The 18267-nt window shown below is 38.2% G+C and overlaps 1 protein-coding gene across 1 annotated transcript in view; it reads left to right on the forward strand.

The window, feature by feature from the left end:
- Positions 1–206: 206 nt before the first annotated feature.
- The window catches only part of LOC124131255 (prosaposin-like), a 45267-nt gene continuing 27206 nt past the window's right edge, over positions 207–18267 (forward strand). Inside the window, exons 1-6 of the mRNA XM_048400830.1 lie at positions 207–369; positions 14134–14171; positions 14349–14426; positions 14908–14970; positions 16828–16887; positions 17718–17777. Coding sequence (XP_048256787.1) covers positions 324–369; positions 14134–14171; positions 14349–14426; positions 14908–14970; positions 16828–16887; positions 17718–17777 — 345 coding nt within the window. The 5' untranslated portion in view covers positions 207–323. The remainder of the gene's footprint in view (positions 370–14133; positions 14172–14348; positions 14427–14907; positions 14971–16827; positions 16888–17717; positions 17778–18267) is intronic.

The raw sequence follows: 18267 nt of genomic DNA on the forward strand, positions 1-18267 counted from the left end.
ATTGCAATTTGACCATTTATTTTAAAACATGCGGTTAGATATCATAAAACAAATAATAACACAAGAATCACCCGCTGTGTTAATTAAACCAGATTCATTGCTGTATTGAAACTCAAAAGTATTTAAAGCCAATACTAGCCCTCAGCAAGGCTAGGTTGGAAGAAACAACCAATCAAATTGCGACATTGTCGCTACCGGAAGTCATATGATTTTTAGTCACATGATCGTGAGTTGACTAGTGTCCTGAACTACGCTTGATATATCACTCTCTTCTCCCGATTGTACTTGAGTCGGCGGCCTTTTGTGGCACTTGAGGTATCAAAATGAACATTTTCTTCGCCATAACGGTGTTGGCATTTGTCAGCCAAGGTGAGTAACAAGTTACAGGAATTTTGACCAGTTTCCATATTCAGGAAATTCATCTTCGCCTAGCCAAATATCACTAAGAAAATAGAACTTTGTATGGAGTGAGTTGTGGAATATTATTGAACGAATGCCTTTGTAGAATAATAATCGTAGACAGCGTGACAGACAGAATTGATCTAGGTTGCTTGAAGCTCCCAAAATGTCCAAGGTCTTAAATTCAGACGATGACAAGACCAAGATGACATTGACAACGTGATCACGTTCACACGGGTTTGGTATTTTGGGGAAGTTGGTGAACCATAACAAGTAGTTCAGGTGATCACGCGACACTTTGGATTCACATTTCAATGAGGATGGCGTAATGTATATCCTGAAGACAATGATTGGGGGATAGAAATAATGGTTAGTTTCACTGCCCACAAAAATGATCTGCTACAGAGCTGCCATCTACCGAAAGTAAAAGTGATAGTCGAACGGAAATGTCACTTGTCCTTCCTGAAAATCATTAAATGTACTAGTCTAATACTGGCAGACTAATGTTATTTCAAACACTGATGATTCTCAGATTATGGATAATATGGCTGAAGGGGTAGTTGTGGCATAGGGTTCAGGAAACGACTACCCCAGGTACCTTTCTGTATATTAAGTTTCCCAGTTCCTGTTGCATGAAACGTTTAGCACTTCAACATTGGTAAGTCTGTGTTAAATTATGGGAGTTACAATTGTCTTGGTGCTAAGTTCACTTTGTGGCTAAAGGTCACGATACAGAAATATTTCCTCATTGATCATAATGACTAGTCTGTCATACAGACCCTGCAAGTCTATAATATTTGGCAAGTCTAGATTACTGCAGTATCAGGAAATGAGAAAGTCTCTGGGTTCCTTTTATTATACTTTATAACTATAATTTAACAACTTTTTTTTCTTCTGTATAGTAGTTAATTTCAGAGACTAGATGTTAGTCTACATATTGACCACTGGAGCAGCTGGTCAAGTCCATTTGACTGTTTCACTTGTTCAGTAACCTAAAGTCTAGCTTGCTATGGCAATTGACTGATTGATCATGTTGATGTTAGAAAATAGTGACTGTGGTGATGATATACTAGTATAATGGGTTATATTGAAATGTAAAGTTCAAGCAGTACAAGCGTGAAAGTGCCAATTCAAGAATATGCAGCAATGGTTGATTATACCGGAGTACATTCTAAATTTCCCAGAGGAACAAGTTTTTCGTTCACTGTTGACTGGACTTGTCGAGCTTGGGATCATATCTGTACTCTGATTTTGGCCAAGGTTCTCTTCTGTGTACAGAAAGGTACCATTTCTGTAGTACCCCGTGCATTAACGACCTGATGTCCATTAATATGGACGATGGTGTTCCCAGTGAGTTTGAGATGTATACATATACGTCAAGATGGCCACATAAGTAAAAATTAACATGAAAAAGTTAAAACGATTATTAAAAAGGTCAAAACAGGCATGAATTTGATTTATTTATATATTGAATACATATTGCATTTGAATAAACAAAGAGAAGAAAAGATGATATCTTGGGTTGTTGTCTGTCTATACAGAGATCACTTAACACCTTGTTAATACTAATCTTATTAGCACTGTGAAGATCCGGGTTAGAATAGATCTTCAGCAACCCATGCTTGCTGTAAAAGGTGACTAAGCTTGTCGTAAAGGGTGACCAACGGGACCGGGTGGTCAGGCTTGCTGACTTGGTTGATTCATGTCAATTGTCTGGTCCAGACTCAATTATTTACAGAGTGCCATCATTGAGCTGGAATATTGTTGAGTGCGGCGTTAAACAACAAACAAACAAACTAATCTTATTCATGTCTTTTTAAACCCCACTTGACACATGTTGTTTTATGGAATGTTTTCATTCACATGACTTAATCCTTGTTTGTCTTAGAATCGGCTAGATCAATATCATTTTAGTCAGTGACTGTCAGTAATATCTGCTGGTGATAAGATTTTCCACACATTCACTGAGCCGAGGTTGAAACACCTATCATTGTTCAGGTTAGACAGGGGGCACGGCTGACCCAGCCGTCTAAGGCGCCGCGATTCGCTGTGCAGAGTTGCGTTCCTTGGGCACGCCAGAAACCTATGATTGTGGGTTCGAATCCCGGTTCGCCCCGATTATGTTTCTGGGTTTGTCAGCACCATACCCGTGCTCGTGGGTTTCGCCGAAGTGGTAACCGTCTGAGACCTGCATCACTTCGGGCTTCCCTCCCACATTAAGCTGACACGCCACGATATAACTGTAATATTGTTAAAAGCGGTGTTAAACCCAACTCACTCACTCACTCAGGTTAGACATATTAGAGGTTAGATGAGTAGTTATCTTTTTGGTAATGTGTTTTTTTGTATTTTGACAAGTCTTAGTTAACTTGCCATTTAGTGATGTAGTGGAACTACCATTTCAGTATTGACTGTTGATTACAGAACAAAGTAGAATGAATTCTGTGAACCAGTATCTTAACATGCTTAAAGATGTTCTGTCTACAGAGCTCCAGATAACTTTTTGAGCAACTGAGTTTCACTCTAGAGATTCTATTTTAATTGGGTCATTACATTTTTCATTGGGTAACTCATCTAATTCATCACTCTATTGTTTTTTTTCCCAAAATTAGTGAACATTTTAAGATTTAAAAAAAATGAAATTATGTTTTAGATGTATATAACTGTTCTGAATATATAGGCTTGACTCGGAAAGTAAATTAGCTCATTATTGTGTTTCGCAAATTAGCTCCTTTGAACGCATGCTGAAAAAGCTTCATTGGGTATTTACACTTGCTTTTTTTATACATTTTAGGTTTTCATTTAATGCATGCGTTTCTGGACGCGAGTTAATTGAAAGTAGTTGGGTTTTTAATATTTTTAACGGTATTTTACGCAAATACGCTGCTTTTCTGTAGCTCTGTGTCTGTGTTATAAATATATAGTTGATTTTGACTTGCACTGGTTAACACATGGAATTGTCAGCTATCAAAATTTTTATAAATTGTGAAAACTATTTAATGTTCATTACAAAACACATTTTAAATGCGCTTGCTCGTTTCCGTTAATGTTATCCTGGTCTGGAAATTGAGCATGGGCATCAATTCAGTGTACCTTGAAATTAAAATATATTTAAGTCAGAGAAATGAAATTTTGGACACTGGTGTTACTGGTCATGATCTCAAATGAGTTCAAGTTATGGCCCTTGCTCCATGATTTTCAACTTAGTGCAAAAACTACTTAAGCTACATGAATGAAAGTTTGCATGCTTATCTATAAAGAGATACTTATCAATACTTTGTTCGAGTTACAGAGTTATGGCCCTTGTCCCGTGTTTTTCAGGTTTTAATGTTGGTGTCAAGAGTTTTGTGCAAAGCAAACAAAAGAAGAAGATGACGTATATGACAGTTATATCAAACATAACTTTGTCAAATATCATGTGTCAAATACCAAATGTAATCTTGTGATCTGTCATTCATGATTCTCAAGATTGTCAAACGGAGCAAGTTGCAGCAATATCTCAGATGGCCTGTTTGTTCCTTGTCAAGTTGTTTGGCCCCTGTTTGAAAGTATGCCCCTCCTTGGAAATTGACCCTATATTTGTTGGCAACTAGGTTTTCAGTCACTCTGTATATGTCAGGGATAAACTGGACCCAGGGTTTTTCCTTGACGTACAAAACTGGGGGTCCTCGTGACCCCCAATAATTACTTTTAAGGGTCCTTGCAGGCAATATGAGGGTCCTTAAAAGTAATGATATGGTGTAGTGAACTGTACATCTTGATAATTACTTGAATGAATCAGTGATCATGTGGACAGTGGTCATTATTGATGGATGAAATAACACCAATCACTGCTCTTGATGCACTGTAGGTACAATGAATATTATTGTGCGTACTTCGGGACACAGTATATTTTCTTTTCTGCGTCCATTTGTTTGTCATGTAATACCCTGATGACCACAGGTCAGTTAGTCCGAAATAAGCAGTGGACTAGTTAGATATAACCAAGGGTGTCTTCCCCTGTGAGTAGCATGATGACTACCGTATTTGACGTAATAAGTGCCCAGGGTGCTCTCAAAATTAGAAATAAGGGACTCTTATTAGAAAATATTTTTGGTGAAAAAAAAAAAACAGAGTTGAAAGATTGTAAATTTTGTGGTTTATGCTGACAGCCTGAAATGATACAAAAGAAAATTCTGTGTGTATTATACACGACAGATATATTTTACAGAATTTAATTGCCCATAATTAAGGGTGTATATAACACATGAGTGCGTATTATCTACAAATAAAAAAGTCTTGTGTACATTGATCAATCGGAAGGGGTGCTAATTGGGATTGTTCACTAGCCAATATATTAGCAAATATCGCTGTGGGCGCTTATTAGTGCAGGACGCTTATTATGTTGAATACGGTAATGTTAGTTTGCAAGGCAGACTTAGATTTCTCTGAAAAGATAAATAATGACAAGGAAAACAGCAACACACTTTCACAGTTTGCCTATTGTCATTGTTGAAACAATGGAGTTATTAGTAATAATATGACTCATATGTTAGCATAGAGACATAATGTCAACCTGAGATCATACTGTTCGTCGGATGCATGACCAGACGGAAACAATAGACTTATAATAGTGTGTAATCCCCAAGTGCTCATCTGCTTTACTTGGATGAATGTGCTAATGTTTCCAGAAAAGCAACAAATGATTGACACTTTCAGTTTAAGTGCTTATGTTGGTATCATGTTTGAAATAAACCATGACATAACCCTGATGTCAAAAGTTGAGGGGTTACTGGATTCAAATACCGTAGGAGAAGATCTCAAAGAAAGCTCTGCTTGACATTTAATGGTTCAAAGATAAATATTGTTCTCTGTGTAATAGTATAGTTGCAATCTGGCTAGACTGGTTGCCAATGCTATTAATGTCCATGTGAGAACTGTCTACAGATTACAGCAACGATACCAGGTCAGCTTGCAGTCATCATAAAACCTGTTTTTTCTGATTCTTCATCCGTCTTGGCATGGTGCAGTATCAATCCAAGAATGTTGGATCCACATATTAGTATGCCGAAAGGCACAATCAAATGCAAGTTCTTTTTGATTTTCATGGACTTTGTACCATGGTCATTTGTTAAGCTTTGTTTTGGAGACTCATTATATCCATATTTGTGTCGCATTTTGGCCGTTAACATTACATTTGGATACAGACTAATGTCAAAAATGAGATACCTCCAAAAAATGCATTTGATTGGGAAACTTTCATGAAGTATTTTCATGAAGTGATGTTTCTTTTGTGGTTCAGAATGTAAAAGTAGAAATGATCTTGATTTGTTGAAGTCATAAATAAAACCACCTGCAGGGATGTTTTCAGGTAATAAAGAAATATCAAGCTGTTAAAACAACTTGTGATCACAGTGATACTGACCATCCAACAGTGGACCATCCAACTTCAGTCAAAGCCCTTCATTGTAACCTCTCAAGCTCATTAAAATCAGATCTTAGTCTTTGCTACCGCTAAACAAAGATCTGAGGACATCCCATTACGAGTCACATCAGAACGAACTTTTGCGAATTTTGACCGACCATTGAAATGACTGACAAGAAATCGACATTGGCCAATCAGAAAGCAGCTTTCTCGAGCTTTACGACACTAGTTTCAAACTGGCGACTACGCTTCGAAACATATTTGGCATATTCTCTATTAAATTTTTTTCAACTGATAAGAAGAACATTCTGGAATGGCTTTTAGATGGCCTAGATTGTATGGATATAATCATAAAACCCGTAACTGTCGTTCGGAATATCCCCTGTTAAATATACCGTGGTTGCATGATTCAAAAACACCATCCGACTGTCACTTTGATGATCTGGTAAGCGACGCTCTGATTGGTTGGATGAAAGGTCATTCTGACGTGACCCCTAATGGGATGTCCTCAGATCTTTGTTTAGCGATAGCGAGAACTAAGATCTGATTTTAATGAGATTGTGTAACCTCTTGTCCTGTCTTGACTTGCAGCGGTTGATGTTTTCAGCAGATACACTGCACAACGACGTCATGGTGGACTAGATACGATGAAGACCTAGATATATAATATAGTACATGAAACAGCCTACTAGGGCTGCAACGATACAGGAAGGTCACAGTATGATACGCATCTCGATATTCTGGTCACGATGCGATACGTATCTCGATACGCAAAAAAACCATAAAAACAAGACTTAATACATGTCAAGATTGAACCTTTTATGATTTTGGAACAGTCAAAATTATTTTATAATATCAAGACTAATGAAGTTGTTCAGCTTCAAAGTGGAACTTTCTCTAACTTTCCTTCAAAACAATTCAAAGTTCAAACACCAGAAAATAATTAATGTACTCCACCAGTGATACAACTTCAAAGAATTTTGATGCAATGGTCGAAGAAATTGTATCTGAAATTATTGTTTTATCAGGAATAATATATTCCAATATCGTGTTTCCTTAGTAGCAGCTTTTACTATATATATATATTTAAAATTATAGAACCACAAGTGTAGCATTTTGGTACTGGTGATTGCTGTTGCAGGATATTTTTACGTATGGAACAATTTGACCAGTCACCCTAGGGATTTCCCGTGCTACAGGTATTTAGATTGCGAAAACGTTATGTTGACATATATTAGCCAAATAATGGCATTTTTAATATAAGTATCCATTCTCTAGCAACTAAAGTTCGTTTCAATGCGTCAAAAGCGGTAATCTGACCATGGTTGCTGTATCTCTTCACACACGATTTGACATAAATGAAAACAATATTAAATGAAATTTTGAATAAAATTAATAAAATATATTACAAACACAAGACCAGATATACAATGAACACGTTTTAATAACAAGATACTATAATAATGGTATTGAATTGCGTACTTCAGTTCGGATTTGCTGACTGGTATTTTTGGTGTTATGTGCTTGCGGTGATCAGCTGATAATGTTTTTTGAGATTGGGAAAAACATCTGTCGGTGTAAAATCTGAGCTTATTTAAAATGTAAGTACGTTTTTGGGAGCCATGCGTTACTGTGCGCTATAACCAAGTTAGCGGTTTATTGAAAGGCACAATAGCGAGGAAACGCTGTACTTGAGATTTGCGTTCCGTATTGTGGCGTATCGATAAATGGGCAAACGTTTATTGTATATCGTATCGTGGGTCAAGTATCGCGATGCATCGGAATTTCGGTGTATCGTTTCACCCTTACAGCCTACCATCTTTAGTATACAAGACGCATGTGGTCCGATACTTAGTGAAGAGCTCGGCACTAATTAATTTATCCACTGTCAGTTCCTGCTCAGGTGTAACCCCAGCGAGTATGATTAGATCATCCCATTAAATACATCGAGTGTGATAATTATTGTTAATCGTAAATGACCCCAAGGTTTCCTAATCACAGATTGGGTAATTTTCTTCATTTGCACAAAAACTATTGCCAAGGAAGCACCTTGTAATCTGCAAGCCTTAATGTTTATATTTTAATTCTTTTCAACAAACGTATGATTAATCTTTTGTACAACTTTTGGTCGTGTGTCCTTCCAGGTGTTTATCTAGTCCTATTCAGATGCTGATATTCACCCCAAGTTTGCAGTAAATGTCAGTAAAATTTTCCCAAATTGGAATTAAGGTTTCTGAATTCATGTTATTTAGTTATTACATATGTTCTGGCTTTGTTGAAGTGACTTATATGCCTCAGACTATTAAGTGGAAAAAGTTTAGTTTTACCTTGATGCAATGAATCCAATGTTAAAATGCCTCTGAACTTAAGAAAATCAGTTCTTTGCAAAAGTCCAAATTCTGAGCCATATCTTTTTTTTCTTCAAAAATTGCCTGCCAAGGGAACTTAGTTGGGAATTCTAGATAAGTCTGTGCCTTATGATATACAGTAACACTTCATTTTGAAGATAAAGCTAAAGGTATTGAAATTTTAGGTGACATCTCACTGTAGTCCATTTAAGACATATTATCTTAAGACCAGACCACGTCATAGCAACAGATGTTAAAAGATGGTACTTTTGTTACCCTGCCTGGCGTTTGGCATTAATGGATGAAACAAGGAGTGGTCGGCTCGGAGTCAGTTTAATGTGTGAGTGGGGTATCCAGTGTGTTAGCACTATTAATGCGACATTGGTCCGGACACGTGCATGCATGTTGCTAAAAAAGTGCAATAATCTTGAAAGTGTTGTTAAACCCCATTTCACCTCACATGAAATACGAGTAGGGGATATCAGACAATAACAAACAAACAACAGGATTAAAAACACACACGATACATCCCCCTCATTGCCTATGCAGTGGACATAAAACTCATGTGATCCACAGAACGTGATTGTATTCATAACATCTAGTTTTACGATCACCTGCCAGTCATGAAAGTCACGAGAAAGTTAGCAATGCTTTGAGATTTATGACAAAAGGGTACAGAGGATCCAAGATCAGACATGTTGATCATGTTCATGTTTAGCCTAAACAGTTTAGGGCCTGAAAAGTTGTCTACCTTGGATGACTCATGGTGTGTTTTTTAAAAATAAAACAGATGGTAGATATGTAACAATGTTAGGCTTCACTAACACTTCAGTTGACAGGTCTCCACAGTCGTCCAAAGTCCAGTATGCGTCATATGACTTCACAGACTGCTTCTACACTATAGCTGTCACATGGTCACCGGCCTCTAAACATGACCATGATAATGCTACATGTAGACGGCAGGGATTTTACATAGGATTCCGAACTAATTGCCCTTGTCAAGAAAAATTAATACTTTCTTCTATTCTGATTTTATAAGTTATTTGATAAATTCTGATGTCTTTACATTCGATGCAATAATGATAAACTAATCATTAAAGCTTTCATCTTCTTTATTGGGTGTGTTATCGGTGAAATATAGGTTGCTGACATTTGCTTCAGACCTTGGGCCGAATATCGGCCTCCAAGCAGATCAAGATAATCACAAGAGATATGCACGGCATCATTAGTGGTAGACAGATAGCCAGAGACTTTGGTCCACTTCTACTTTATTTACAGGCTGCTGTAATATAGCTGGAACATTGCTTGTTGGCATTTTAATCATAATGTTCATTATTGTTTTGATAATTGATCAACAATCGTATCAGTATCATTTTAAAATATATTTAAAAACGCACAATCTAATTAAAAACAGATCTTAGTTATGCTAGTGCTTTACAAGGATCTGAGGTCACAGGTCACATCTGAATGACCTTTTGCGCACTTTGACTGACCAATGAAATGACTAACAAGAAATCGACAGTAGCCAACCAGAAGCATCTTTACAGCGCTAGTTTCAAATGGGTGACACAGGCTACACTTTGAAACTATTTTGATGATATTCCTCGTTCAAAATTTGAAATTGGAACAAAAGAACATTCGGGAATGTCTATAAATAGATGGCCTAGATTGTATGGCAGTACTTCCCATTGGTTGTGTAAAATCTCTCCCATTTCAACTGTTTATCCCATTGCAGCGTCCCGTGAAGACGCCGGGGTAGAATAGGTCTTCAGCAACCCATACTTGCCGTAAAAGGTGACTATGCTTGTCGTAAAAGGCGACTAACGGGATCGGGTGGTCAGGCTTGCTGACTTGGTTGATGCATGTCATCGATCCCAATTGCGTGGATCGATGCTCATGATATTAATCACTGGATTGTCTAGTCCAGACTCGATTATTTACAGACCGCCATCATATAGCTGGAATATTGCTGAGTGAGGCGTTAAACAACAAACAAAACAAACCAAACCCATTGCAGCGAGAGATGATTTTGACAGAACCTGTCGTATGGTCTGTAACTGTCGTTTTGAAAACCCTGTGTTAACCTTTTCTCGTTTGCATGATGAGAAAACACACTGCAACTGTCACATTCCTGATCAAGTAAGCAACACTTTGATCGGTCAGATGAAAGGTCGTTCTCTACGACCCGTAATGAGAATTTTGTTTAGCAGCAACAAGAACTAAGATCTGATTGTACTAAGATTGAACAAATACCCTTTGTATTTATTTATATAGCATCATCCATGTCTTCTTTAAAAGATACAGTAAACCTCGTTTATAACGAACACAAACTGTTCATTCGATCCCGGTCCCGGACCCGGACATTTGATATACATTTTATCATAAAAATATGATGGACATAACGAACACACTTATAACGAATCTGAATCCCTAAACTTGGTTCCTCAAGTATCTCGAATCTGCCTATCAAAATATCCGTGGCCAAGCCAAGCAATAAACAATTGAAGGCAATTGATTTTAAGTAATTACACCCTCAATGAACAATAGGAACGCAGTTATTAGGCTATAGCCTTTGAAATGGATATGTTCTGTGTATAAAATACCATGACTACAGTGAGGAAATCCGTCTTTCAATGAATGTTCAAAACAAATCACAGAAACATGTTTTTATGTTATGTATGATGAATGAACATAGTACATGTACCATGCACACTTTTGTTACTTATCAAGTAACATGATGTGCACATGACTTGATCCAGAATGTCTGGCTGTCAAAATGCATATAAGGAATGATGGATATAACAAACTGAAATTAGTAGTCCCTTTGAGTTGTTGTAACGTAGTTTACTGTAACTAGTTTGACACATTCTCACCCTCAAGTGATACACTGCTGAACAAAGGAGAGTGCCTGCAGCTGTGGTACTCTGGTTTTTATAACAGTCTCAGTGATGTAACAGTGTAACAAGGGGGGCACTGGTGGCCCAGTCGTCTAAGGCGCTGCGATTCGCCGTGCAGAGTTGCGTCCCTTTGCCCGCCAGAAACCTATGATCGTGGGTTCGAATCCCGGTTCGCCCCGATTATGTTTCTAGGTTTGTCAGCACCATACCCATGCTCGTGGGTTTCACCGAAGTGGTAAACGTCTGAGACCTGCATCACTTCAGGCTTTCCTCCCACATTAAGCTGACACGCCGCGATATAACTGGAATACTGTTAAATGCGGCGTTAAATCCAACTCACTCACTCACTCACGGGTAGAGTCCCGTCCGGGATTGTACCCACACTGCCAGAGTGAGGCACTAAATTGCCAACACCGACGGGACTCTACCCCAAAAAGTACGAGAATCTGTACTTTACTTAGAAAGTGTTATCCCCAATATAACATTTGTTACATTTCAACACTTTCTTAATGGCATTGTGTGTTCATAGTATCAGTGATGACTTGGTTTGGTTGTTGCTAGATTTAAGATTGTGTAAATTGAAAATATATTAGATTCAGTCTTGAAAGCAAACAAACAAACTGAGAAGCTGAAACCGATATAACACAAACAAGGAAATAAATAAAGTATTGAAGTACTTCCTCCACCCATAGTTATCTCTGCTCAAAGTTATCGCTTTGAAGATCGGCCTCGGTTAAACGTCTCATCGTCTATAACGCCCACCAATTATTTGGACCCCATTGGTAGCGTTGTAGCGAGGGACCACTGTAATTCAGCAGGGTTTGTCTGTGTTGTGAACATGTTGATCATGAATGTGTGCATCATACAATCATGGATCATTTTCAACTTCACGGAGTACAGATAACATGGATTGGTCTGTTGATAGTTCTGAGTTACATGCTGTGCCACACAAGACTGTGTTATCAGTGGTTGAGGAAATGACCTGAAGATAATTTTGCTTTTGTGATCAGTAAATGAATTTGGATTTAGAATGGGTACATGTAGACAGTGTTAGGGGTTGTCATAAAATATCCACACATTAAAGTTTTGTGTCTCCTTAAAAATGTCAAATATGGATTCTTATATGGGAGCCGTACCCAAGTGTGGACAACCATACCGTCATTACCCAAATGTGGGTCCTTGTTAGAGAGGTTTACCCACATGAATGTCCTGATGTGGGAGCCTTACCCAAATGTGGGTCCTTGTTTTGGAGCCTTACCAAAATGTGGGTCCTTGTTTTGGAGGCTTGCCCAAATGGGTATCCTTATGGGACAACCTTGCCCAAATGTACCGGGTAGGGTCCTTTTTGGGCAATTTTCTCAAAACAAATTTATTGCTCACCAGAACTGTCAATTATTTGTATGACAATCCCAAATATTGTTTATTTTCCCCTGGAAAAACCCTCCTGTTTCTCACCATGATGAGGGGCACGGGTGGCCCAGTTGTCTAAGGCGCCGAGATTTGCTGTACAGAGTTGCGTCCCTTGGCCCGCCAGAAACCTATGAAGTGGGTTCAAATCCCTGTTCGCCCCGATTATGTTTCTAGGTTTGTCAGCACCATACCCATGCTCGTGGGTTTCACCGAAGTGGTAAACGTCTGAGACCTGCATCACTTCGGCCTTTCCTCCCACATTAAATTGACATGCCGTGATATAACTGGAATACTGTTAAAAGCGGCGTTAAACCCAACTCACTCACTCACCATGATGAATTATATGCATGGCCAAGGCAGCGTAAATAGAGGTTATCATGCGTGTGTGATAGGATAGTAAATATCCTATATTACCAATACACATTGTATTTATCTGTGTAACTCTTTCCTTGTGCTGAGTATCTATCATTTATATTTTCAATTTGATAGTTATAATTTCCCTGTAAACATTAAACAAACAGCTGGAGAGGAAAACAATGTACAAACATATAATTGATCATCCCATCTATTGTAGGCAGGTGTTAGAGTTTTACTTATTTCTGTAAAGTGTATACCCGGTAATAAAAAATACATGAATGTTTTTATTAATACAATTTGACAAGTACACAGATATCATTTGCTGAGACAGGTAGTATTCATATTGAATGATAATGTGATTATGTGAACAATCAATAAGGATCCCTTTACTTTGCATGCTCACTAAACAAGTCTGAAATAATGTAAGGAGCTTAACGCTGTGAGTTGCTGTGAATGGTATAGAGGAAGTTCAGTTCTGGTAGGAAGCTTGTCTGTGTCTTGAGGAAATCACAGCTGTCCTTCATGACCTATGATGAGTCATTAGTAATCTCCTGACCAATGTACCACACAGCTAGAAATATAGGCCATGTGATCACGGGAGTCGCTCAATATCACTGCACATACCCACAAAATAATTTTTTGATTGAGGGAGTAAACATATGCCTGTTTTTTTTTTTTTAATTCATTGTCTGATCATGTGTTACCAATGGTCATAGATTGCAATCTCAAAAGAAACAGAATATTTCAGAAATTTAAACATACACTATTAAAATCGATGACAAAAAAGTAGTTATCAAAGCAGCCAATGCAAGAGGTTGTTACAATGTTGTTTTATTACAATATCCCTTAGGACTGGGACAAGTCCATATTTACAACCCTGTGAGTGAGTGAGTGAGTGAGTGAGTGTGTGTGTGTGTGTGTGTGTGTGTGTGTGTGTGTGTGTGTGTGTGTGTGTGTGTGTGTGTGTGTGTGTGTGTGTGTGTGTGTGTGAGTGAGTGAGTGAGTGAGTGAGTGAGTGAGTGAGTGAGTGAGTGAGTGTGTGTGTGTGTGTGTGTGTGTGTGTGTGTGTGTGTGTGTGTGTGTGTGTGTGTGTGTGTGTGTGTGTGTGTGTGTGTGTGAGTCAGTGAGTCAGTGAGAGTGAGTGAGTGAGTGAGTCGGAAAGTCAAAAGTTCTTTTGTATAATCCTATGAGTACTTTTAGTACATTGTGCTCACTGACATAGGAGCACTTGAATTGTTCTTTGGTGCGTTTTTTGACAGACGATTGAAGTAAGTGGTATGTTATGTAACCATGCTAACATTATTTTATTTTGTTTCAGCCAATGGCCAGGCAGGTCGGGTGTTGTCTGTCCAGGGGGTAAGTCTATAGTTCAGATTGGAAGATGGCCTTGTGGTATGGAAACCACTACTCAGTAAATTAACAAATCTATGGGAAATATTGATTGAAATGTGTGTAATTTGGCAACAATGCTTTGGATGGTTCTAAAATGAGTTCATTCACTACTTTATTTTCACACTTTCCTCTTCCACGTAGAGTGATGACAAGGTGTGCACTGACTGCATCAACTTCTTCACGGATGTTGCCAAGATGGTGTCGTCTGCTAACACAACTGTGAGTATTGTAGAGGAAGCCCAAAGATTTTCACCACTACGGAAATAGGTATTTTGAACAGTTTCAGAAAAACTAGTAATTGAGTTGAAATTAGCTTTGTAATTTTATTCTTTTTGCAGATTTGAATTTTTAGGAGAATACTTTAAAGTATGGTTTAATTCTATTGATTCTGGGAAACATATTTGATTTCCTTGATTAGATATATTGTCATACCAGTTAAATACTTTGCAAATGATATTAGCGGCTTGAAAGTAGTCTTGTTTAGATATTTTAGATGACTGTTTGTTCTCTACTCAACCTCCCTGAACATGATATATGTAATTCAGAATTCTCACTCTCTTAATTTGAATTCGAGCAGAGGCCACTTGTGCCGCTCTACGTCATTTTGATTCGTTTCATGTAAGTGAATAAATGGTGTTTACTTTCAGCAGTAAATGATAATTTGGCTAACTGATAGTGATAACACTGCATTATTTACCAGGCCGAGATCGAACAATTGTTGGACCAGATGGTGTGTTCTAGTTTGGGCTCGCTGGAAGATTTGGTAAGTCTATTCTTGAGCTTAATCATGTATACTGATAAGAATAAATAAAGCAACAGATAACATCATCAGCCTCAGAATATTTTTCACTAGTCGTCACAGTTTGTAGTAAAATCAATTCATGGAAAAATATATTTAACACACATGTGACAAGTCACTGAGGACAACCATCATTGGATTTTTTCATTGCCTTCGGCATTATTTAGTTTTCTCGGGCTAGTGGACTAGCATGAATTTGAAGGGTGTTTCATGTCCCCTGGAGAGGACTAAAGGGTTTGTTGGCACTGAAGGGACACACCACTCACTACATTACCATGTTTTATTGTTTGTTTGTTTGTTTAATGCTGCACCTAGCAATATTCCAGCTATATGTCAGTGGTCTGTAAATAATCAACTCTGGACCAGACAATCTTGGGATTGTTATCATGAGCAATCATCCACGCAATGGGAATACGATGACATGCATCAACCAAGTCAGTGAGTCTGACTACCTGACCCCATTAGTCGCCTCTTTTGACAAGCATGGTCATCTTTTTGCGGCAAGCATGGGTTGCTGAAGACCTATTCAGGCCGAAGGTCTGGGTTCGATTCCCCACTTGGGTACAATGTGTGAAGCCCATAGCTGGTGTCCCCCACTGTGATATGGCTGGAATATTGCCAAAAGAGGCATAAAACCAAACTCACTCACTCACTTACTCAAAAGCATTTTAGCTTCATCGATGTATGAACCAAGTTTGTTCTCTACCGCTTGATGTCAGACACCAAATTCAACTTGCTTTGTATGGTTTTAAAAAGTGCCCTCCTAAGGCACTTTTGAAAGCATGTACGGTAATAATTTAAACACCTAACATGCCTAAAGCATTGTTTTCATCATCCAAGTACCATTGTTGAATTTATGTAGACATCAAAGTTGTTGGAATGTTTTCTGATACTGTACTAGCCAGCACATACTCACTACCCTGGATGCAAGGATAGAATGTTGCATGCAATCAATTTGAGTGTCTGTTCTTGGACTAACATGAGCCAGAACCTTGATGCGTTGTCCCCATTTAGTGGCTGAATTCACTGTACAGCAGTATTGAAACATACTACTCAAAAGACCTTAAAGAAGACTATGGCTGTGACAGATTAACTAGTGTTGTATGAAAAAATCAGGTGTGGTCTAACCAGGGGTCCGGAAAATTTAAAATCCCAATCAGACATTTGCATTTAGGCCACGCCCCCTTCAAATAGTGTACTTAGTACGACTTTTAACACACATTACAAGTTGTTACGTATTCAAAATATGATGAAATAAACACCGATATTCATGTTGTTTGTTGTTTTATTTACATACATAAATATAAATATTAGACAAATAACAAAAAGATCATTTTAAAATTACATGGAAAACATATGTTTATTTCTGTTATAATATCGATTTGTTCATGTAACAAAACAAACAAAGCTTGTCAGTATAGATAATCTTCTTTATTGTGTTACAATTGCAGACAGAAACTGCTCAGTCAAAACTGTAGATCATGTCCGGTCAAAATTTAAGAATGTCCGGACAATTTGTTTAAAATGTCCAGATAGAAAAAATTTCAATGTCTGGTAAGCAATATTTTAAACTGGACATTTGAGATTTTCAATCGGACATGTCCGGCGCATATGACTGTTTCCGAACCCCTGGGTCTAACTTCTTTTGAGTAGTGTGTACATTTAATAGGGACAGAAACTTGACTTGTTGGAAACCAGAATATGTTTGGTCTCTCGTTTGATCCCATCAGTTGTTGATTGGAAAAAGCATAGAAAACAACACTGTTCAGAGTAACAAGGCTCTTCAGTATAGAAATGTGAAACTGTATTTTATTTTTGAAGTGTAAGCAAGTTCTGCACAGCTATGTGCCTCAAGTCCTGCAGTATCTTGCCAATCAAGATGTAAGTACATTTCACTGCCGTCATCTATGTCAGTATCCTAAACTGAGAATTATTTCTTAATATTAGTAAATGCTTTGAAACATGTGAGCAGGACACATTGTCTCAAGATCAAATGACTTGATAGTATACAAAGAAACCCAAACTGCTCATGGAGTTATTGTTGTTTGTTTTGGAGCGAAAATAGTGTTCACTTTTGGTAAAGAGTTCTCTTGTGGTAAAAATACTGCCTCTGTAGACTAGTGGTAGAGCGTCTGGAGAGCGGAAGGTCCGGGGTTTGATCCCTGGCTGCGTCATACGAAAAGACGTTAAAATATGGTACTTGTTGTTACCCTGCCTGGCACGCGACATTAAGGGGCTAAAACAAGGACTGGTCGGCTCAGAGTCAGTATTCTGTGTCTGAGTGGGGTATTCATGTTAAACTGCGGCATGGTATCTCAGGGCAAGCACTATAAATCGGCATCAGTCCGGACTAGTACAAGCCTGGACATGCACATCGCTATATAAGTGCAATAATCTTGGAAGTGACATTAAACCCTGTTTCACCTCACCTGTTGTGGTAAAGCATTCACTTGAGGTAACGCCTTCACTAGTGGTAAAGCATTCACTTGCCTAGTCACATTTTCTTATGTGGTAAAAAATGAGTGTGTTGAAAAAAGCAGGATCTATATAGAAAAAAATTTACAAGCTGTAGCAGCAGTGCAAGCAATGATTATGTCAAAGGCAAATATTGAATTTACATGTACCTTTTAGGCTGACTTATGTAATGCTTCAAGTAAAATGCTTGGACTCTTCCAGCTTGATATTTACACTATGTTGGTTGGCTGTTCCAGAACCCCAACCAGATCTGTGGACTGCTCGGCATGTGTACACAGGAAGTTCTGGAGCGAGCGGTAAGAACCATCTAGATCACTGAGCATAATCCAGGCACTCTTACCCGCCATCCTATGTTGATGTGGTGGACATTGCATGTGTGAAGTCTCTTTGATGTGGTGTGTTTTGAACCAGAAAATGTCTAACATAAATAAGATTGGCATTATGATTTGATCACTATTTTAGAAACACCAGTACAGTCTAGTCTTGTTAATCCGACAACCGGCTTTATCGGACATTAGTGATGGGAACCGATTAAATCAGTGATATTTAGAACCGTTAATCCAACAGTCTCGCGCTTCGACTCCGATACAGAATCAGTTGTACAGCCAGTATCTGTCATTTAGAATGTTAAACTTTGCGACACTCTGATTGGTCATGCTGACATGACCTGTAATGGGATTGCCTCAGATTGTTGTGTAGTGGTAGCAAGCACTTAGATCTGATTTCATGAGCTTTCTTTAACCATTGCCCAAACTGTAATCGCTGTAGGGCCTACATATATCGGAT

This window comes from Haliotis rufescens, unplaced genomic scaffold (assembly GCF_023055435.1).
Source record: "Haliotis rufescens isolate VD_foot unplaced genomic scaffold, xgHalRufe1.0.p SCAF_20, whole genome shotgun sequence".
NCBI classification, from domain to species: domain Eukaryota; kingdom Metazoa; phylum Mollusca; class Gastropoda; order Lepetellida; family Haliotidae; genus Haliotis; species Haliotis rufescens.